Source organism: Mesoplodon mirus, assembly GCF_964341445.2.
Source record: "Mesoplodon mirus genome assembly, chromosome: 11".
NCBI lineage: Eukaryota > Metazoa > Chordata > Mammalia > Artiodactyla > Ziphiidae > Mesoplodon > Mesoplodon mirus.
The window spans coordinates 96,514,136-96,535,510 of NC_138987.1; the positions used below are offsets into that span (position 1 = coordinate 96,514,136).

At 58.3% G+C, this 21,375-nt stretch overlaps 3 protein-coding genes across 6 annotated transcripts; 1 reads left to right on the forward strand and 2 right to left on the reverse strand.

The window, feature by feature from the left end:
- The first annotated feature begins 847 nt into the window (after positions 1-847).
- Positions 848-2,897, forward strand: SPSB2 (splA/ryanodine receptor domain and SOCS box containing 2). 2 transcript variants are annotated; one of them, XM_082635564.1, is made up of 2 exons: positions 848-1,658; positions 2,594-2,897. In XM_082635564.1, exons 1-2 carry the CDS (start codon positions 992-994, stop codon positions 2,719-2,721), a joined length of 795 nt encoding a protein of 264 aa, XP_082491690.1. In that variant the 5' UTR covers positions 848-991; the 3' UTR covers positions 2,722-2,897. The 2 variants fall into 2 exon arrangements, with proteins under 2 accessions (XP_082491690.1, XP_082491691.1); XM_082635565.1 differs by having other exon boundaries at positions 2,098-2,714.
- A 139-nt stretch (positions 2,898-3,036) lies between these two features.
- TPI1 (triosephosphate isomerase 1) lies at positions 3,037-6,637 on the reverse strand. The gene is made up of 7 exons (XM_082635557.1): positions 6,475-6,637; positions 5,217-5,340; positions 5,029-5,113; positions 4,822-4,954; positions 4,450-4,535; positions 3,772-3,859; positions 3,037-3,653 (listed from the first exon to the last, which is right to left on the reverse strand). Exons 1-7 carry the CDS (start codon positions 6,587-6,589, stop codon positions 3,535-3,537), a joined length of 750 nt encoding a protein of 249 aa, XP_082491683.1. The 5' UTR covers positions 6,590-6,637; the 3' UTR covers positions 3,037-3,534.
- Positions 6,638-7,984: 1,347 nt separating this feature from the next.
- Positions 7,985-21,281, reverse strand: USP5 (ubiquitin specific peptidase 5). Of its 3 annotated transcripts, none has more exons than XM_082635501.1 (20): positions 21,099-21,281; positions 17,982-18,107; positions 17,666-17,732; positions 17,335-17,468; positions 17,033-17,178; positions 16,607-16,791; positions 16,043-16,137; positions 15,298-15,491; positions 14,498-14,569; positions 14,139-14,226; positions 13,885-14,010; positions 13,258-13,411; positions 12,748-12,922; positions 12,040-12,128; positions 10,808-10,999; positions 10,162-10,305; positions 9,931-10,076; positions 9,559-9,712; positions 9,232-9,316; positions 7,985-8,608 (listed from the first exon to the last, which is right to left on the reverse strand). In XM_082635501.1, exons 1-20 carry the CDS (start codon positions 21,207-21,209, stop codon positions 8,515-8,517), a joined length of 2,577 nt encoding a protein of 858 aa, XP_082491627.1. In that variant the 5' UTR covers positions 21,210-21,281; the 3' UTR covers positions 7,985-8,514. The 3 variants fall into 3 exon arrangements, with proteins under 3 accessions (XP_082491627.1, XP_082491628.1, XP_082491629.1); XM_082635502.1 differs by having other exon boundaries at positions 10,877-10,999; positions 21,099-21,280; XM_082635503.1 differs by having other exon boundaries at positions 8,522-8,608; positions 9,236-9,316.
- Between the last annotated feature and the right edge of the window lie 94 nt (positions 21,282-21,375).

Here is a 21,375-nt window from a genome sequence, read left to right on the forward strand (position 1 = left end):
GGCACAGAGCAGACTGACTCACAACCCGGGTCAGAAAAAGATCAGCGCAGTGACAGTGACCCAGAATCACCAGGACTCGGAAATAGATGTCACCACAATGGAAGCCCTTCCTTGACCTCCTGTCCCATATCCCTAGGGGCTCAGGAACTGCTGGCCCAGGAGGCTCAAAGTTCTTGACGGTGGAGAACAGACCTCCAAAGCGATGATACCACGAAAGGGTTAACCCCCAGCTTGGGCGGCCAGGAGCGGACTCCAAGGAAGCCTGGTAAGATATAAGCGCCCGGCCCGCCTCCTCGCGGGGGCGGGGCCTCGGGGCGAGGAGCGGCCTGGGGCTGTGACCAGAGGTTTACCGCCCGGGAATGGGCTCTACACGCTACGTGCCCCCAGCGGCCCAGGCCGGAGCCGAGTGTTAACCGTCCCATGAGGGGCCCCGCGGGGGCGCGGTCTCGGGGCGGGGCGCGACCCGAGACGACGACGAGAGAGTTAACCGCCCGGAGGGGCCGTGGGGGCGGGGCCTCGGGGCGGGGCGAGGCCTGGGGGAGGTGCTGGCGGCGGAAGAGGCCGGCGGTCTTCGCCCGGCGCGGCGGGCACTTTAGGCTGGGCTGCTCCGGAGGGCCTGCGACCTCCCGGCACGGGAAGCCCTGCGAGGTTCGAGGGCGGTGACAGGGGTGCGGGGCGCGCGAGGGGGAAGGTCCCTCGACAGGCCGAAAGGCGGCGACCTCACGAGTCCCGAGAGACCGGGACAGGTGGGTGAGGGCAAGGTAGTGATGGGCCTGGGAGCTTTGGGGGAGCAAAGAGGGAGGAGCGGGGCGGTGAGCAAACCTGGGGAAAGGATGGGGCGCCTGGGTGAGGAGTCCCCTCCAGGATCCCTCGCTTCACACACTCTTCTCTCCCAACTCCTCTCCGGGTCGATCCCGACCGGGAGCTCGACTTTCAGAAGAGAGACGCCCCAGCAAGCCTCTTTAGGGGAGTTCTCCAGATCCTCATCTCCATGGGCCAGACAGCCTCGGCAGGGGGCGGCGGCAGCAGCACCCACAGCCCGCAGGCCCTGTACCCTGACCTGTCTTGTCCCGAGGGCTTGGAGGAGCTGCTCTCGGCTCCCCCTCCTGACCTGGGGGCCCAACGGCGCCACGGCTGGAACCCCAAGGACTGCTCAGAGAACATCGAGGTCAAGGAAGGGGGGCTGTGCTTTGAACGGCGGCCCGTGGCCCAGAGCACTGATGGGGCCCGGGGTAAGAGGGGCTACTCGAGGGGCTTGCACGCCTGGGAGATCAGCTGGCCCCGGGAGCAGAGGGGCACCCACGCTGTGGTGGGCGTGGCCACGGCCCTCGCGCCGCTGCAGGCTGACCACTATGCGGCGCTGCTGGGCAGCAACAGCGAGTCGTGGGGCTGGGACCTTGGGCGCGGGAAGCTGTACCATCAGAGCAAGGGGCCCGAGGCCCCTCGGTATCCAGCCGGACCTCAGGGTGAGCAGCTGGAGGTGCCGGAGAGGCTGCTGGTGGTTCTGGATATGGAGGAGGGAACTCTGAGCTATGCTATTAGGGGCACCTACTTGGGGCCGGCCTTCCGCGGACTGAAGGGCAGGACCCTCTATCCAGCAGTAAGCGCTGTCTGGGGCCAGTGCCAGGTCCGCATCAGCTACCTGGGCGAAAGGAGAGGTGAGGCCTGGGGCAGGTGTGGGGAGAGTAAATTCTGCCACTGGGGTCTGTGGTTTTGGGATGGAAGCTCAACGCCTTACAAGAGCAGAGGGAACTGGCCTTCATCTGACCCATCTCCTACCCCTGTTCAGTGCCAGGAATGGCTGAGAGTCTTCACAGCTGTTACCTAACTCAATCTTCCTAACAGCCATAGAGGTAAAAGTAAGGCTTGGGAAAGTAACTTGCTAGCGAGAGGTGAACCCTCGGAATGGACTGGAGCACTGTGGGAATCAGAGCTTCACAGGGGATCAGCCCCTGGAGCCAGAGGTGCAAAGGGTTAGATGTGTCCTGGGCTCGGTGTACAAGTCCCAGAGGAAGAGGACTGGCGGTGCCAGGCGCCCGGGGTGTGTACCCGGCTCACTGGGCTCTGACTCTGACACATACCTGCTTCCTTCCTCAGTCGAACCCCAGGAAGGAGCCGTTGAGGTCCAGGCACCTGGAAGAGCAGTGAAGGAGGCAGGGCCTTGGGGCTGAGCGGACTTAACTGTTCTGCAGTTGCTGAGTCTGCAGCAGAGGGTGGCTGCCTCTCCCCCGTAGCCCATGGGAGCTATTGTAGAGTGGAGGAGGGCCACCCTTCCTTTCATCTCCTCAGCCCCAGCTCTGGGGCCTCTCTGGATTCCAAGCCTGGGCCAGCTCCACAGTCACAGCCGCCTCGGCCTGTTGCTTAGAGGGCCTTACTTAGAGCTTCACCCTAACTCCGACCGGGGACGTGTGAGATCCATGATGCGTCCGCCACAAGAGCAGATGCAGAACTTTGGGGCACCTTAGACCTCCCCTGAACCGAGGTGGGAGCAGACTTGCAGCAGGAAAACGGAAGGGACTCTGGGCAGGACCCCATGGTTTGATGATGTCTGGCTGGTGGCCGCACCTGTACTTACCTTCCCTCATTCTCCCAGCCGAGCCACACTCCCTTCTGCACCTGAGCCGCCTGTGTGTGCGCCACACCCTGGGGGCTATGCGGCCAGGCCACGTTTCTGCTCTGCCCTTGCCCCCCGCCATGAAGCGCTACCTGCTCTACCGGTGACCCCTGTGATACCACAGATTGCGCTGGGGGAGACAGCACTGCTGGCCTAGACCAGCTGCCTGGAGCCAGTGAGGCTGGGTCCCACCCCACCCCAAGCTCTGGGGAGCACCACAGCCCCAGGGCCACCCAGAGGGTGGAAGGGAGGGAGCTGTTACTCAAGGCTGCGGCAGCCTGGTACACAAGACATTTCTGCAAGTAAAAGTTGGAAGAGATGTGCTGCTGTAGAAACCTGTGGGTTTTTTTGTTTTTTGTTTTTTTTGCACAAGGGTCCCGTGGCTGCCTCAAAAGGGAAAAAGATGATCTGGACAAGTTCAGTGAAGAAGGACACACCCCAAGGCTTAGTGCCAGGTGTTTATTTCCCACACACGCAGGACTGCTCACAGACACAACACACACAGGCATCGGCACCGTGGGAGGGAGCAGCACCCCGGCCTCAGCAGAGGACAGGGCTTTCTCTCAGCCCGATCTCATGGCGTGAGATGGGACAGGACGGGTTCTTGCTCCTGCCTTCACTGGGGACTGAGGGGACCCATAAGCAAACACCCCTCCCACCGCTCAGCCAAGCTAAAGCCACCTTGGTGACAGGTTGAGTTCCAACTGATACAGTAAGTGGAAGCGGGAGTGGCCTGGTCCCAACCATTACAGGGTAGGGTGTAAACGGTAAAGGAAGAGGTACACTTTGGATTAGGCCACAAGAGGCAGCAGGTGACACCATCAGAAGCACGTGTGAAGGTCGGGGGGCAGTACAGTTACTGGGCTTCTGAGCTACCTAGTCCCTGTCTCAGCAGGAAGGGTAGCAGAGATGGGCAGGGCTTAATGTTTGGCATTGATGATGTCCACGAATTCAGGCTTGAGGGAAGCGCCCCCCACAAGGAAGCCATCCACGTCAGGCTGGCTTGCCAGCTCCTTGCAGGTTGCCCCAGTCACAGAACCTGGGAAGGGAGAAGAGAGGGGGAGAGGTCAGGGATGGGAGGGGGTACTCCATGTCGAAGAAGGACTCAATCGGGTTCTCAGCCCACTCCACCTCCGGCTGGAACCAAACTCACTTACCCCCATAAATGATGCGGGTGCTGTGAGCCACTGCATCAGAGATGTTGGACTTAAGCCACCCCCGGAGCTTTTCGTGTACTTCCTGGGCCTAGAACAAGAAGCTAGACTAAGACTTTCACTCAAAGGGGCAAAAACCCTGTGCACCAGTGTAGACAGGCAGTGTGGTTTTGGGACAAGAACCCTGGGATCGGAGATAGAACACCGGGGCTTCGATCCCACCCAGGTCCTGGAATGGATGTCCTTTGACATGTCACTCTCTTTTCTCCTGTCTTTTATTTTTACTTATTTTTAGTTTTTATTTTTTTATTAACACCTTTATTGGAGTATAATTGCTTTACAATGGTGTGTTAGTTTCTGCTTTATAACAAAGTGAATCAGCTATACATATACATATATCCCCATATCTCTTCCCTCTTGCGTCTCCCTCCCTCCCGCCCCTCTAGGTGGTCACAAAGCACTGAGCTGACCTCCCTGTGCTGTGCGGCTGCTTCCCACTAGCTATCTATTTTACATTTGGTAGTGTATATAAGTCCATGCCACTCTCTCACTTCGTCCCAGCTTACCCTTCCCCCTCCCCTCTCCTGTCTTTTAAATGAGGGGTTGGCCCAGGTGGTCTCTGTGACTGTCCAGTTCTACCAAGGCAGGGGAGATGAGGGTAGGGCTCCTGGGCTTGGTTACCTGTTGGGGTGTCGCAGTCTTGCCAGTACCAATGGCCCACACAGGCTCATAGGCCAGGACAACCTTGCCCCAGTCCTTCACATTATCTGTGGGACAGAGATCACAGGTGAAAGGGTGAACAGGAAGGAGATAGCCAGCTGTTTCCCCAGGGAATGAGTGACGGTGGCCTACTGCCCCCTGGCGGCCGCTAGAGGAACTCCAAGTGGCATCTATACCATCGGGGCAGGAGCGGAAGTGATAAGGATACAGGGTTCTCACCCTCCCCTTTCCTGCATCAGCGTGGGGACCAAGTCAGGCTGCAGGGCATCTGACCCCACCCTCTGTGCCTCCGTAGCCCTGGCTAGGCTCAAAGGTCCCTTTCTCCAGAGATACCTGCGATGACCTTGGTTTGCTCGAAAACGACCTTCTCAGTGATGCCAGCTTCCCTCTCATCTAGCTTCTCCCCAATGCAGGCGATTACTCCAAGTCCCTCTGCCAGGGCGTGAGCCACCTTCTGCCCAATCAGCTGTTGAGGAACAGACTTGGTCAGACACCTGTCTTGGGATAAGCCATCTCTTATCTCTTCTCCTGGTTACTAACCTCATCTGACTCCCCAAAGACGTGCCTTCTCTCCGAGTGCCCCAGGACCACCCACGTGGCTCCACAGTCTTTGATCATGCCAGGGCTAAAGGAAGAGAACAAGCCACGGTTGAGCAGGGAGCCCACCCTGTCGCTTTCCCCTTCATGAGAATAATGAGGGCTGCGCCCACCACCCACCCACATGTCACCTGATCTCCCCCGTAAAGGCCCCGTTAGCCACTTTGTAGCAGTTCTGCGCAGCCACTGCAATCTTGGGATCTAGCTTCTGCCGGGCGAAGTCAATGTAGACGGTGGGGGGTGCGCAAACCACCTCTGAGGATGAGACGGTGACAGAGGGGATGAGGTCACAGGAAGCCTTCATTCCCCAGACCCCATCCAGTGCTCGGGAGCCCCCTAGCCTTAACCACTTTCTTATTTCTGCTTTTGCCCTTTTTCACACCAGCACGATAATCTCTGTCCACTCTGCAGCTCAGGCTGGGCCTGGACCCAACTCTTTGAGCCTTCCAGGTACCCCTGAGAGGCGATGGCCCTTGCCCTGCCCTCTGCTCTTTTAACAGCTGTGGCTCCGATTTCCCCAGGCTATTCTGGGCCTGGGCACCTCCTAGACTCAGCATTCTCTGGGGTCCGACCCCGCCTCCCTTCTAAAATGGCCCATCCCCACCTTCGGAAGCGGGCCAGGCAAGGGTTTTTAGCAAAAGCAGAAGGGGCCAACTCCTGGGGTTTGTACTGGCGTCTTTGGGAGTAATAAACCAGAAGGGGATGCCTCTTGATCAGACCCGGGGTTCTGTGACTTAGGTGCGTGGGAGGGGGGAAGGGCTGAGGACTGCACTCTGCCGAGGGTGGCAGCGAGTCGCCTGGCTCATAGAGGCCTTGCGCTTTCCCGTTTCCAGGCTGGAGAAAGCGGTAGGATCGCTCTTCACTCCCAAATGGCTCAGCCCCTTCCGCGGAAGGCAGGAGTCATGCAGGCCGCCGAGGGGAAAGGGTCAGAGCGGTAGCTCAGGAGGCCAAAGCCACTCGGCCGCCCAGGAAAGGCGCGGGGAGGAGTCTCGGGCTACGTGCGGCGGCGCACGAAGCCCGCGCCTAGGGGCAGCTTAAGCCCGTACTCAGCCTCCTCCCACACACACCGGGCTGCCGCCGGCCTCTCCCGATCGCCCGCAGGGGCTGGGCTCCGCTTCCATCCCCGGCTCTCGTAGGGTGCAGCCCCCGTCCGCGCCCCGGGGCAACCATCCTCCCGACGACCCACAGCCGAGGGCACCGTGAGATGCGGCCCCGCCTTTCCGCGTCGACACACCCCGGGTCCTGCGGCCGCGGGGCCAAGGCCCGGACCCCGACAGCCCTGGTCCCCAGCCGTGCACGCAGGGCCACGCGGACACCGGCTAAGAGAGCTCGGGAGAGGGTGCCGCCACGCCGGCCCTCCCACCCCGGCCCTCCCTGGCCAAGGCTCACCGGTGTCGGCCGGCACCTTGGCCGCGTTCAGAGTGTTGATGAGCTCCCCGAGATTGTTCTTCCGCCCGTTCATCTTCCAGTTCCCCCCAACGAAGAACTTCCTGGAGGGCGCCATTGTGCTGAATCTGGCACACTGAAGGTCACGAGCAGCGCGCAGCCGCTTCCACTGGCCGCTTATATAGAGCGCGGAGAGGCAAAACTCCGCCCCCACCGCGTCCTCTGCCATGGCTGGCCCGGCCCGAGGAAGCCCTGCCCCCGGCCCCGCCCACCGCCGCGGAGGCCCTGCCCCCGGCCCCGCCCGCCGCCCGCGTTGCGAGGTTCTGACGTTATCACCCTTCTTGTAGCAACGTTCCAGGGCTGACTGGGGCTCACAGTCGCTTCAGCCGCAATTGCCAGACTTTGGGGAGAAAGCGAGAACTGTGCGCCCGGCAGGCACTCAGGGGAGCCCCCGCTTCACGGCTGCAGCCCTCCAGAGGGCCAGAGGGATCCCGAGGGGGGCGCTGGCTGCAGGCCCGGCCACTCCACTCCCAGGCTTGGCCTCAGAGCCCTGAGGGGCATCTCTCCCAACTCTGGGAAAATGAACCCCCTTCCCCCATCGGAGCGGCCACATCCCTGACTGCTGAGCAGGCACCTTCGACCTACCAGGGCGAGCCCAGCCCAACAGAAACTGGGCAAGTAACAGGGTTCAGAGGCGGAGGGACGGCCCACGTTGGGTGGAGACGGTGCAGCTAAGAGCCAGTTCAGAAGTCTGCCCTGACCCCAGGAATACCCCGCTTTTTAAAAAAAAAATATTTTATTATTTATTTATTTATTTATTTATTATGGCTGGGTTGGGTCTTTGTTACTGCGCGTGAGCTTTCTCTAGCTGCGATGAGCGGGGGCTACTCTTCGTTGCGGTGCGCGGGCTTCTCATTGCAGTGGCTTCTCTTGTTGCGGAGCACGGGGTTCAGTAGTTGTGGCTCGCGGGCTCTAGAGCGCAGGCTCAGTAGTAGTTGTGGCGCACGGGCTTAGTTGCTCTGCGGCATTTGGGATATTCCCGGACCAGGGCTCGAACCCGTGTTCCCTGCATTGGCAGGCGGATTCTTAACCACTGCGCCACCAGGGAAGTCCATGGAGTACCCCACTTTTTACTCCAGCGGGCCAAGGCCTGACAAGGGGCTGCAGGGCCTGGGGCCCAGGGCTCCCTAGCCACTGGGGACATTTGGGAGGTACCCATTTGGGCCCCCTCTCCTGTGATGGCTGGAAGGAAGGACTCTTCACCCCATCTGTGCTGTCACCCCACTCCACTTCTCGTCCTGACAGCCCGCACCCCTCAGCTTTCCTCTACTCCCCCAGTGCTCACCTCACTCAGCCCCCAATCTCCCAAGAGCGCTAGAACAGTAAAAAGCACAGAACTGCCTACGAGGGGGCACGAGGGTCAAAGGGCTGGGGCCGGGAGTTTTCCGAAACTGGCCCTCCTGCTAACCCCAGGGGGTTAACAGTCTCCCCCAAGTTATCAAACAGGACACGATTGAGCCATTGTACTTTTATTCACATCCTGTATTTTGGCATTTTCCAGAGAAGGACAGGGGAGAGACAGGGTGGGGAAAAGACTGAGGCAAGAGGGTGAGGGGGGTCCCCATTTCCCTTATGTCCCTCCTTGCCCGACCACACGGGGAGCAAACACAAAGTGGGGAGGGGAGGCACAGAAGCCCCCTCCTGTGGAAGAGGCTGCACAAAGCTACACCCACACCACACACACAAACAAGCCCGCTCCACGCCAGGCCGGCAGGATCACAGAGAAGCAGGGCACTATGGGGTCAAGGGCAGGAAAGCAACCGTCTCCTCACAGACAGGCAGCCGGCCCTCCTGTCCCCTTCCTGCTCTATCCCCAAAGTCTCCCGAGCGCCCCCCCGCTTTGCTTGGCCATTCTCCCATGGCCACTAGCTTCTTCCCTGCTGCTGGGGACGAAAAGAAAAAGGGTACAGAGCAGGGGGGCGCCCATCCCTCATGCTGGGTGGTCTGCCCCCGCCCTCAGTGGTAAGGGCTCAGGGCAGGCTCTTAGCTGGCCACTCTCTGGTAGAAGTAGATGTAGCCCAGGTCCTTGGGCGGCTTCTCAGAGGCACACACTTTCTGGTCGTTGTAGATCACCCATCTGGGGAAGGGGGTGGGGGAAAAGGATGAACAACCCAGGCATTCCCAACTCAGTCTCTCTGACGTGGCGCCTGGAGTTGACCCTGCTGACTCTGGGGCAAAGGCTCCCAACATTCTCTGCCTGGATCCCCAAACCTACAGTCCAGCTGCCACCTGTCTCAAGGGAACGTCCTGAGCTCACGGGGTCATTCCTACTCTCCTCGGTGTCTTCAGACCCTGTGGTATCTTTAGAGCCACCCGCACCCATTCCTTTTAGGTGGGGATCAGCAACCTTTGTCTGTCAAGGGCCAGACAGGAAATGTTTCAGGTTTTGCAGGCCATCCGGTCTGTCACAACTACTCAGCCTGCCTGTTGCAGCGTGAAAAGAGCCACAGGCGATACATAAATGAGTAAGTGTGGCCGTGCTTGTAAAAACTTTATTTACAAAAGCAAGTGGCGGGGTTCAGCCCCCGGGCCCTAGGTTTGCCCACCTCTGCCGTCAGGCTTTCTGTCTATTTCTGGTGAATTTGCGCCACCATGAGGCAATGCTTTATTGTCCCTCACAAATATTCTAGGACTTCCAGGATGCCCCTCCCCATCCCCAGAAACACTGCCCCATTCAAAAGGCACGTGCCGTCCCCTCACCTGCCTTCCTTCTTGACGTGGCAGACGTAGTGACCACACATGGTTGAGGTGCCCATGTGACTAATGAAGGCGAAGAGCTGATACTCTAGGGACGGAGGGGGAGGGGAGGAGACAGTGAGGGCGGAGGCATCCAGCAGCTCACACCCAGGACGGGGCTTCAGGGGGTGTGGATCAGCCCCCGAGGATCCCACCTTCAGGAGTCACGTCGGTGGAAGGAAGCTTCTGACCTCTGTGCCCCCCGAGGGAAGCAAGCTGCCCTGGGATGAGGACCTGGAAGCCGACTGGCTAGATTCTACCAGGCCCGCCCTGTTTCCCCGGGACACTCACTTCCAGGACCGTCCCGGACTTTAGGTCCCACCGGTATGGACTCGGAGATGGAGTCGGCAGCTGAGCGGCCCTCGGAGATGTCCATGGCAGCTTCCGCGTCCAGGTCGTCTATGTGACTGAAGATCCAGTCCACAGCCCGTTCTAAACTATTACTCTGGGAGAGAAGGGAAGCGTTACTTTTTATTTTTTAGCAAAGTCAGGGTCAGAAAGCCCCCAGTGAAGCCCCCTGCTCCCTCATCACAGCCCCTAAAGGGCAGAGCCCCAGACTGGCCGTACCACACAGGTCATCCTCGGTCTTGCTCACGAGGGATGGAACCTCGCTCCCACCCGCTTCTTCCCACAGGTCCCGTCCTCATCTGGGGGCGTCCATACCGTGGCCCGCAGGGCTTTCAGGGCCTGGTCCCGGGAGAAGCCCATGGAGACGATGGTGGTCACACAGTCCTCTGGCGGGGGGTCAGCTAATGCGCTTGTGGAGCCGGGCCCACTGGAGCCAGGCAGGATGAGGGGGTTTGCAAAATCTGTGGATGTGAGGGGGTGGAAGTGTTTGCGGGAGGGTGCTGGCCCTGCCTGCTCACCACCCCCCAGCTCCCCAGCTCTGCTTACCTGGATCATCCATGTGCGACATGACCCAGTTCATGGCGGCCTCGGCCCCGCTGTTGCCCGTGTAGTAGACGGCTTTGCGGCAGGCGTCCATCGGGAAGCCCATCTCCACCAGCTGGATGATGACCGATTCATCCAACATGGGCGCTGTTGGCGGAGAAGCGCGGGCACAGGGGCCTGACTCCTTGGGCCACTCCCTGCCCCTCCTCGTTCCCACAGTCCACCCCAAGCCCTCTTCCAGCCACCGGTTCCATGTGTTTTTCCTCCATGGCCTGGCACCTTATTCCAGAACTAAAATGACAACACAACATCACGTGTGCCAGCAGTATCCTCAAGGTACAGAATTGAGGCTAGAGGTCCCCCAGGGAGCCCCTTCCTTGCCCATTGTCTCAGAACAGGCCATTTCTGGAGTATGATAACCTGCCCCCCACCCCCTACCCAACTCAAGGTGAACGAGGGCAGAGGCAATTAGCCAGCCACACAGAGGATGTGGCTGGGGGTGCTCTATTGGTCCTCACGTCCATCAGGAGGGCAGAGGAAATTTGAAAGGGAGGACAGGAGAAACACAATGGACAGGGACAAGGGGAGGCAGGCAGAGAAGACCCCCATCAGCAAGGGAAAGAGACAGGCAGGAAGAAGAGTCACTAACATGTCGGAGAGGAGAAGTGAGGGGAGCAGAAGGAGTCTTCGTCTTCGTTGCCATAGAAACCAAGGCTACCTTTGGGCTCATCCGGAGTGACCAGGGGTGGGGCAATGTCGGGCAGCTCCTCCTCTCCAGGCTGCAGCCCTGTGCCCCTCAGCTGGGAGATGTCTAGCTCCTCTGGCATCTCAATGGATACATCTGCAAGTGGAACAGCAGGACAGAGGTCACCTCAGCAGCTCCCCGAGGCCCTCTGGGGATAAGCACTCCAGGAATCTCAAGCCCCTCCCCCCATCCTGCTCTGTAGTAAGATGCTGCTCAGAGCAGGACCCATTGTAGGGGTCTCAGTGTAATAAAAATCATCACGGGCCGGGGTTCAGGAGACCAGGATTCCAGTCCTGGATCTACCACCAATGAGCCACGAGCCAGGAAAGGGCCTCCGACTGCGCCGCAGAATGATTCTATACTTCCGTGGGGCTCGACTTATCTAGGAAATGAAGTTAATTCTGCAGTTCGCAAAGTCATCAGGGGCCTGTAGGGCCCGTAAAAAACTGTTTCAAGATTATCAAAATGAAAGCATCTTACCAATTATATAAAACTATGAAGATAACTTTTGGTTTTAAGTCATAACTATAAAATCGAAGAAGTGTTAAACAACAAGGTCCTACTGCACAGCACAGCAAACTGTATTCAGTATCTTATGATAAACCATAATGGAAAAGAATACTAAAAAAAAGGAATGTGTACATACAACTGAATCACTTTGCTGTACAGCGGTAATTAACACAACGTTGTAAATCAACTATACTGCAATTAAAAAATGTAGTGAAGGGCTTCCCTGGTGGCGCAGTGGTTGAGAGTCCGCCTGCCGATGCAGGGGACACGGGTTCGTGCCCCGGTCTGGGAAGATCCCACATGCCGCGGAGCGACTGGGCCCGTGAGCCATGGCCGCTGAGCCTGTGCATCCGGAGCCTGTGCTCCGCAACGGGAGAGGCCACAGCAGTGAGAGGCCCGTGTACCGCAAAAATGAAAAAAAAAAAAAAAAGTAGTGAAAAAAGTAAAAAATTAAAGAAGTCAATATTTTTTAGTCAGCGCTTTTCAAACTAGACACATTTTGAAACATCTAAAGTAATGTTTCCCCTTTCAGAGGGAAGTTGGAGAAGCACTAGTTTATGTGTTAAGGCCCCTTCTTTTTCTAGCACTTTCTGCTTAACCTCCCTCGCTCGTCCCAGCCACCATACCCAGTTTCTTGGGCACCCAGTCTAAGCCGAACGTGAACTTCTTGATCTGGATGACCAGGTAGTCAGGGAATGAGGCAAATCGTGTGGTCCTAGGGAAGAGAGAATGTTCTGGTACCCAGAGAACCTCTCCTGAAAGCCCCACCCTGGGTTCAGCCTGTCATGGATAGAAGACCTAACAGCCCAGAAGACGCTCCATATTCTTTTCTTGCCCTGGCCAGGCATCAAGAGCATCTGTGGACAAGGAGAAGCAGAAGCCGGGGAAGTGGTGGGGGAGGGGCGGGGGCGTCTCACGGGCAGGAGCAGCAAAGGGGCAGATGGCTGAAATCCCGGAGACCAGAGACTCTTTCACATCTCAAGTTCACGCCCAAGGATGGGTCAGCAAAGAGTAAGATCATATACTGGAAGTTTCAATTCTGTCCACGACTGTTACTAAGTGCCTGTGCTTTGCCAGGACTGGGGAAGTGAACCGAGAGAGGCTGCCCTGGAAACTGATCCCATCCCAAGAGAGACGAGGGACTGGTAGGGGCAGGTCAAGGTAACGTGTCACAATTATCCGAGTCCACTCCTGCTGGGGCCTCCTAGACCGGGGTACCAGCCTCAACTGATACAAGTCTGAGATTCTGACCACAGAGGGACTTGAGAATGCAAACAAAGGCTGACAGCACCTTTGGGTTTACCCTGACACAGGCCTGGACCCACAGGACTTACTTGACGGCTACGGATTTGGCCTGCAGGGCCGTGCTCCAGAAGTCATCCACCTGCTCGGGGGCCCCGTAGGCCTCCAGGCAGGAACTGAAGGGCACCTGGGCCCGAACCAGCTCCGGCAGTGGCAGCTTCTCCTCTTCGGCTTGCCGCTTCTTCTCCTCGTACTCCAGGAGCTCCTCTGGTGACAGAATCAGTGGGTGGGTCCTTCAGAGGGGGCTGCCTCTTTCCCCCCTTAGCCTCTCCCTACTGGCGCTGCGTCCACGACCACCTCAGCTCCTCCACCTCTCCAAACCTACCGGACACACGTCCGTCTGTGATCTGGCCTCTTTCTCAACACAGCTCTGCTGACCAGCTGCAGGCAAGGTTAATCCCACCTGCCCCCAACAGCCCCGCCTCGGCCCTCTGGCTGGGGAGCAGGGCGGACCACGGGCTCTGCTTCTGTAAGGCACCCAAGCTCTGCTCCCAGGCCTCCGCCTCCGCCTCCAGGCCCCGCTGGGAGAGCAGGGTGCCCACCTTTGTTGAGGGCCGCGTCCATGGGCACCGGCAGCTGCATGATGTAGTCCACTCGCTGGGTGTACTTCACCTTCTCTGTTGCCAGGCACTTGATCTTTTCTTCCACCAGGAAGCGGAACACTTCATTAGGATTTTCAGAGCTCCGGCAATTCCTCTATGGGGAAGAGGCAGGGTGGGGAGGTCTGGGCAGCCAGGCACTGGGATGGGAGCCTAGAAGAGTCACTGGGGGGTCAGGGAGAGAGGGGAGTGGAAGAGAGACGACCACGAAGCGGTGCAGGGCTGCCAGACCAGAGCAGAAGCCTTCCCTAATCAACCCGCCCGTCCTGGCCCATCCGGGCACGGTGGGACTGCGTGGGCAAGTGCCTGTACTTTCTAAGTGCTCAGCAACCGCCTATCGTTTTCTTTGGGTGCGTCCTTCACTAGGCTGCAAGCCCAGCGACTGTAAGGGTCACTCCTTGGCTGCTCTCCTCAGGTGCAACTGCTCCTCGCAGGGAAAGCTCAGGGCGCGAAGGCCGTGGGGTCCCAGGGCTGGGAGTGGGTCAGGGCTGACGGGAAAGAATGGGCAGCAAGGAGAAGGGAGGGAACTGAATCGCAGGCAGACAGAAGGTGTGTGAAGAGCGCCCTCACCTCCACCATGTTGATAAGGTGAAGGAAGAACTCTTGGGCATCCTGCTGCCGGTTGGTGGAGAACTCGGGGTGACCCTTGCCGATGAGGGCCTTGAACATCCGAGGGGCGATGCCGTCTTGGACTTCCTAGGCAGAGTCAGGGCGGCGATTCAGCTGGGGCCCAAGAGGCCACCAAGTGGCCTTCTTTAGACACCTCCCGGATCTCAGTTTCCCCACAATTCCAGAGCCTGAAAGGGATGGAGGCCCAGACTCACCTTCTGTTCTGGCACCTGCTCCGCGTCGCCTGACTCTGCTGCTGGCTTGGAATACTCTCCCGAGAGAAGGCCATGGCCCAGCTTGGCCCTGCGTTAACATCCAAGAGAACCAGAACCACTCAGCTTCCGTGTGACACCAACCTACACCTCATCCTCCCCAGCTCAACCCCTGCTCAAAGCCCCCTTAGACAGCTCTCTAAAATGTGAAAATCCTTAGATTCCATGGGAACCCAACTCAAGGCAGACAGCAATGCCCAGAAGGCAGTCATCTGAAAGCCTCTAGCTGGCCAGGGGCTAAACTGCTGTCCACCCCAGGGGGTCATGGAGGAGCAAGAAGGCACACAGGACTGGCTACATACACCTGGGTGCTGAAATCCTGGGTAGGGTCCGTCGGGGCGTTCTGGAAGATCTTCTCCAGCTTATCCACATATCTGAGAGCAAAGGGAAGGACCATTGGAGGGGCTTTGGCCCAGGCCCAGAGGAAAAGGGAAGGGAGCAATTACCTACTAGCTCAGCGAACAGGTTCCCTCCAGAGCAGGTAGGCACGCAGTTGACCCTTGGGGTCCACTTCTTTCCAGCAACCTGCCCTCCCTCCCATTTCCAACTCGGTCAGCATGCAGGGCACTCCAGCCCCCTCCCTGAGAGAGTCGGGGGAAGGGAGAAGACAGCCCAGGAGAAGGATAAATACGGTTCATATTCTTTGAACAGAACGTGTCAATATGTTCTAAGTTTTCACGTGTGCACCAGGCCTTCCCAATTAAGACAGTAAACTCACTTATGCTGAGAACCTGCCTTTCTTCCATCGTCACGTCCCTAGCCCTCCCCTATCCCCAAATGCTCCATGTACCTGTTAGGTGCTCACCTGATGTCACTGGCCTAAAATAAAGACCACCTGCTCGCCCTTGAGTCAGTCAGGAGGCCTCGGGGGGCCCTGGGGTTGGGCGTCTGGCCCCACCAGTGGGTTTGTGTGTGGCCAGGTTGATGGTGACGCAGCCCTAGAACCTGCTCCCCTCGCAGTGTACCAGGAACTAAGACTGAGCTAGAACAGAGGTCCTGAGGGCAGCCAAAGGAGGGTGCCTGGAGGCTGGCCGCCAGGGGAGGAGCGGGTATCAGGGGCGCACAGCCCAGGGGCCGGCCTCGGGGAGAGGGCAGCACTCACTTCCTCTGGAAGTCGGGGATGCTGAAGAGCACCTGGACCACCGAGTTGAGGTAGCAGCTGTTGCCCAGGTTGCGGATGCCTGTGTAGCCGGGCCCGAACAGGGGCTTGAGCGACACCCCCGACTCCTGGATCAGCTCCCACTCGCCGATGCGCTGGTTCATGTCTATCTCCAACTCTGTCATCGTCTTGTCCGTCTGCACGGGAAGGGGCACCGCAGACAGGCTAAGAAACGCAGCCCTGCGTCTTTTCCGTTCTCTCACTTGGTCTAGGACAAGAGCCAGCTGGAGCCTGGACTGTGCTGAATTATGGGCTGACACGGGAGGCCCACCGGGTATCCTCCAGTGCAAGTTCCGGAAGGCCACAGGCAACTGTCCCAGGGGCCCGTTAGGCAGCAGGCCTCTGCCCAAATGAGGGGATGAAACGAACTCAACTCCCCCGAGCTGAAGCGTTCATCCATGCTGAAGCCACCCCTTCTCGCCCTCAGATCACCCGAGCATCACTTCCTCAGGGCCATTTCCTCCATCCCCTGGACTAGGTGGCCCCCTGGAAACTCCTGCACACCCTCCACAGTCTGCAGTTACTCCCGTATCTGTGTGAGCATCTGATCCACGCCTGCCTCTTATGTGGAATAGAAGCCTATGAGAGCGAGGACCACCCCGTCTCATTTGCAGTGACCAGCACATAGTAGGAGCTCAGGAGTAGTCAGTGAACGACTAAATGATTCTAGAAGCTGAAGGGGTCTCACCTTCTGCATCTTCAGCATGTCGATACCAAAGTGGGACAGGTGCTCGGCCAGGTTGGGGTCCAGGACCATGTCATCCTCGTCGTATGAGTACACGTCTAGCACAGGAGGCGGGAGCAGCGTCAGAGGGGGCGGCTCAGGCCCCGCCTGACCACCAGCCCCAGCCCCTGCCCCGAGAGGCCTCGGTGGGATGGAAGGACGAGCCGTGAGGGTAACGCTCTTAGCTCCCTCGAGCATCAGTGAGGCCGTAAGCCCTTCTGGGACTGGCTGTCCGGGAAGATGGGGTGAAACAGGGTAAGGGTTGGAATTCATTGTGTCTCCACCCTACAGGGAAGGTTCTAGAGTGAGATGGGTTTGAAAGAATACTCACTAAAAGACAACGACGGTGACCCCTAGGAAGGGGACTGGGATTTGGGGGGTTAACTGCAAATTCAGTTTTACTGCAATATTTTCATCGTTTATCACGAGAACAAACGGGCATCTTGTTCGTGTCACGTGAAATGAGTTAAGGGTTAAGACCCCGCGATTTCCACGTGGAGGTGGTCGGCGGTGGGAGGGATGTAGTACCAGCTCCGTCGGGTGTGATGGTGCCCAGCTTGACGGCCAGCGGGTAGCCCGTCTCCCTGTAGCGCTCCACGGCATGGTTGTTGCCCCCGCTGCCGTCGAAGTAGCGCCGGCCACAGAGGATGGAGCCGTCGGTCAGGTTGAGCCACAGGTTCTCCCTCATGTCGCACTTGGAGCACTTCCAGCCACTGACCCCGGGAGAAGAAAATTAGCCGAAATATGGGTCAGGGCTTTATGGGAGAGGTGGGTCCCCCGCTGGTCCAAGACCTCTCCCTTCTCTCCTCTGGAGGTGCCCTCACTTAGCTCAGCTCCCCCAGGCCTCCCTCCTCAGCCTGCTCCCGACCCTCTCTCCCACCAGACCCCCAGGAGGGTGGCCTCTTTGCCCCAGCTCTGGGGGTTGCACCCCGAGGTGGCGGGGCCAGGCCTCACCAGGGAGGGATTCGAGCAGGGCTGTCCAGCTGCTTGAGGTTGAAGGCATGCTTAGACACCTGCCGTACCTCCCCGTCCCAGGCCTGCACCTCCTGCTTGCGGGAGGCCGAGTCGGCCGACAGTAGGGCCTCCACCGCACTGGTCACCTGGGGGAAGCAGAGGGTGAGAGACAGGACCCAGCCCGCAGCCCCACATGCCCCTCTAGCCCCACGGTCTTCAGCTTTCTCGGGCCTTGCCCACGACATCACTGCTCTGGCCCCGCCTGCCCTAGACTCCTCGGTAGGGCAGGAAGGTGTGCATACCCGATCTCTGACAATGTCAGGCAGTCCCCCCAGCCCATCCCGGGCTATCTCCAGGTAATCCGGCAAAATGACGATCTTCACATCCTCATCGTATTCAAACTTCTCGTCGTTGAGGTCAAACCCACCTTCGACACCTGGTAAGACAGGGAAGAAGAGGGGGAGTAGGACCACCACCACAGGTCGACAGCCCTCCTCTGATACAGCACTTCACCTTGTCCCCTCCAGAGCTTCAGGGCCACGGATCAGGCCCGTCCTTCGGGGGCTTTCCTAGCACCTCTGAGAGCAGGAATGGCCAGCTCAGGGAGGAGAACAGGATGGCAGTGATGCTCACCAATAGCCAGACGGGTGGGCTTCTTGCGGGGGGGGTCTCCAGTGCTTGCAGTCGTGTCTTCCTCTTTCTGCAACGAGGCACGCAGGGCAGCATCAGCCACGTGCACCAAGGAAGGTACCAATGAGGAGGGTGGACGGGATGGAGTGGGCTAATCTCGGAAGAGAAAGGAGCTAAAACACACACGTGCTGGGTTTTAATGACACCAACAGAAATAGGTGAGGGGGAAACTGAGGCCTGTGGGAGGTCAGGATGGAACAGACAGATTCAATACGGGGGCCCAGTGGGATGGGCCCGAATGTCCTCAGGCCTTGCCTACCGGGCGCCGGGTCCGCCGGAGGTGCAGGTAGACTCGCTGGCCAGTCTTGTTGAAATGTCTCTCCACATACTGTTTCCCAAAACCCAGGAATGTGTTCATGCAGATGTAGAGGCCACCCTCAGACTCCTGCAGGACAAGAGGCAGGGGAGGGAACACAGGCAGGATGAGGCCTGGCAACGGAAAACCAAGACCTGGAGTCAGAAACTGCGGGTTTCCGGAAGAAAGATCTGTCCTCAAACACCGTGTGGCTTTTGGCGAGTCACTTAGCCTTTTAGGACCCGGCACCTGGCTAAGTCTCCCCATCGTCCTGGGACTTTGATAACAACCCACAAGGACACCGGGGCTGAGCAACACCTATCGGTCACCATTCCTCTTCCTTCCTGCTCCTTTTCTGGAGCCCTTTGGTATACTGCAGAGAACTCCCTTTACCTCTTTCCTGGAGCCTAGAGATCCGGAGAGTGAATGGGGGTCAACTACCATAGACTTGGAGAGACCTCCATGTCAGACATGAACCTTATCTAGGGACACCATGACCAACCCCACCCGACCTCCAAGATTCAGCAAACCTTCCAGACCGGAGGAGCACAGATGCCAGCACCTGAACAAGACACCTAAGCCCGAGCTTGCCAGCAAGGCCAGACCTTTCCCTTCCCTCACTCTACTAGGCAGTCGACCCCTGGTCCACACGGGTCTCCTCCTTCCTTGCCTGCTGAGGCCTGGCTCCAGGGGAACAATGCCTTGCTTGGGGCTCATAGCTGAACTGGGACCCAGTCTGGCAAGGACATGAAGTCCAGCATTCTCCAGTCACCGCCCTGATGCTTCGCCACTCCCGCCCCCGACCAATAACCAAATCCCCACTGAAGTCCCATCAACCTCCAACCTCAAAGCCATCCTCTTTCTAGAACCATCTATCAACACCTTCTGAGACAAGAACACATATAACCCAGGAAGAAAACAGGGAAAGACAAGTGTCCACTGTAAATCACAGCTGAGGAGGGAAGATGGGTTTTCCCCAAACTGAGCAAGTCCACCCGTGCCCTTGTGAAGAGACTGATGGAGAAGGAGGAAACTGGACAACAGAGTCTTCCCTCAGATCCAAGCAACGACAGGCATCTTCTTCCTGGAATTAAAGCCTCAGTGGCCTTGAAAAACTCTCTGCTGTGAGTTAAAAATAGGGCACCGGGGGCTTCCCTGGTGGCACAGTGGTTGAGAGTCTGCTTGCCGATGCAGGGGACACGGGTTCGTGCCCCGGTCCGGGAGGATCCCACATGCCGCGGAGCGGCTGGGCCCGTGAGCCATGGCCGCTGAGCCTGCGCGTCCGGAGCCTGTGCTCCGCAACGGGAGAGGCCACAACAGTGAGAGGCCCGCGTACCGCAAAAAAAAAAAAAAAAAAAAGGGCACCGCACCGCAGTTCTCAGTCCCATAGATTGCTCTGTACCACTCCCTAGGACAGTGTGGCTTATGACGTTCATGAACAAATAGAGCATTTCTCATCACGGAGGTCAAATAAGCTCTTTCTACCATGAACCCAATTTGAAGGTAATCAAATATGCCAGAAGTTGGTTAGCAAAGCCAACCAATGGAGATCTCCTGACTTGGGGTGAGAGAAGGAAAGTGTAAAGCGATTACAAAAACCCCTTTTGGATTATTCAAACCATTACTAAGGAGAGGGACAGGAGTGTAGAGAGGGAACCACTGTAGGTAATTGAAAGAAGGGAGACTTCTACCATCTGTTGATAATTAAGGAAAAAAACCTTTCCCTCCTGAGAAAGACAGTGCTTCACCAATGCATGCACTTGATAAAACTGGGAGGCCTGTGGGAGCTCTGCAGTGATTAACTCCTATGTTGCAAAGAGAAGACGCTGATTCCACCAAAGATTGGGAACCCTGGAGCTCTGCTCTGAGCAGCCGTCCTCTCTTAGCTCTGCCAAAGCCAGACTTCAGAGAAGCAGCACATTGTCTGCGGCCCAGATCAAAGCCTAGCAAACCAAGCAACCTACAAATCACAGTGATGATCCTGAACTGGGCCTCAGGTCACGCTGCTATCCTCAGCGCTGGCGATGCATTAATGAAGCCTTTCCACTCTGACTTGCAGTTTTCCCAGCCATGAGCTGGTCCGGCTGAACACCCTGGGCAGGGCCCAGCAGCGGCTTGAGGGAGGGGTGGTGAGGGGGGCGGATCCCAGCCAGGCTGCTGCCCTCTCAGTTCAGGCTCTGGCCTAGCTGGAGGCTTGTGTCTGCCTGAGGGTGCCACAGGAAGGCAGAACTGCAGGAAGGGAGGGAGGTGCCGGGTGGAGCCTGCAAAACGTGAAGCACGGTGTGGGTGGCGGCTTTGCCTAACTAGTCAAGAGTGGGAGCGGGATGGGAAAGGGGCCTTAGTACCCGCCATGAAAGAAACCACCTCTCTGGGAATACTTTCAAAAGGGTTCCCTCTGCTCTCTGTGATAGGCGGGAGAAAGAGAGAGGGCTGCGGCCATAATTCACCTCAAATGAGAAACGACTAGAGCTTTCCTCTCCTCTTTCCTCCCCTCCCTACCACCAATGACCCACCTCCCCGGCCCCTGTCCATATTAACCATGGGTGGAGGCTCTCTAACTCTGCCTTTTTCAGAACCGGGTTTCTTCAAGGCCACTTCCAGACTACTAGGCGCCTGGGAACTGCAGTCCCCACCCTCCTACCCCAACCCGGGCCCAGAACTGTGTGGGGGGGGGGTGGGGGGAGTCGCACCATCCCTCCCACACGAGACTACAAAACCCGGAGAGCCATGCGCGATAGGCAAGGCCAACTCCCAGGCTTTCGCAGGGGTCCACATGGGAGATGTAGTCCGGCAACCCGGTTGCGCCTCTGGCTTAGAACGGTAACGAAGGGAGTGAGCGACTACAATCCCCACAGTGCTCCACGAGACCGGGTGCGGGTGAGGCGGACGCGGTGGCTTCCGGGGGTGGTAGTCACACGACAGCTCCCGCGAATTCGAAGCAACGGCAGGGGTAGCGTGGGAGACTACAAGTCCCATGGTGCACCGCAGGGAGGCGGTGGCCCAAGACTTGCAGGCCCCGGCGGAATGACCAGGGCGATGGAAGGAAGTCGTGCTCGCTGCGGCCGTGGGGAATGGGCTTACCGGTGTGTCGAAGGAGAAGGCGCATTCGTCTTTGTGGACCCGGTCTCCAGCCTTGGGGACCCGGATAGTCGGTAATACTGACAGCAGCGCCTCCTCACTCAGCTCCGCCATGACACCGGCAGCAGCTCCTCCACACACAGCGGCTCCCACCGCTTCTAGTTCCCCACCCCCTACCCTTTAGTCCAATGAGCGCCACTCGTTAGGCGCATGCGCTGAAGGAAAGACGCGCGAGAATGGCAGTCGGACGGAGCCTGCCCGCTAGTGCTCCGCCCTCTGC

What these genes read in the sequence shown, in the direction of transcription:
- SPSB2 (XM_082635564.1), top strand. Translation starts at nt 992, where the DNA reads ATGGGCCAGACAGCCTCGGCAGGGGGCGGCGGCAGCAGCACCCACAGC. An exon ending in CTACCTGGGCGAAAGGAGAG is followed by an intron (nt 1,659 to 2,593) that starts GTGAGGCCTGGG and finishes TCATTCTCCCAG; the next exon opens with CCGAGCCACACTCCCTTCTG.
- TPI1 (XM_082635557.1), bottom strand. Translation starts at nt 6,589, where the DNA reads ATGGCGCCCTCCAGGAAGTTCTTCGTTGGGGGGAACTGGAAGATGAAC. An exon ending in GCCTTTACGGGGGAGATCAG is followed by an intron (nt 5,114 to 5,216) that starts GTGACATGTGGG and finishes CTCTTCCTTTAG; the next exon opens with CCCTGGCATGATCAAAGACT. An exon ending in CACCCGCATCATTTATGGGG is followed by an intron (nt 3,654 to 3,771) that starts GTAAGTGAGTTT and finishes CTCCCTTCCCAG; the next exon opens with GTTCTGTGACTGGGGCAACC.
- USP5 (XM_082635501.1), bottom strand. Translation starts at nt 21,209, where the DNA reads ATGGCGGAGCTGAGTGAGGAGGCGCTGCTGTCAGTATTACCGACTATC. An exon ending in CTGACATTGTCAGAGATCGG is followed by an intron (nt 17,179 to 17,334) that starts GTATGCACACCT and finishes TGCTTCCCCCAG; the next exon opens with GTGACCAGTGCGGTGGAGGC. An exon ending in TGAAAGCCCTGCGGGCCACG is followed by an intron (nt 9,713 to 9,930) that starts GTATGGACGCCC and finishes CTTCTCTCCCAG; the next exon opens with AGTAATAGTTTAGAACGGGC.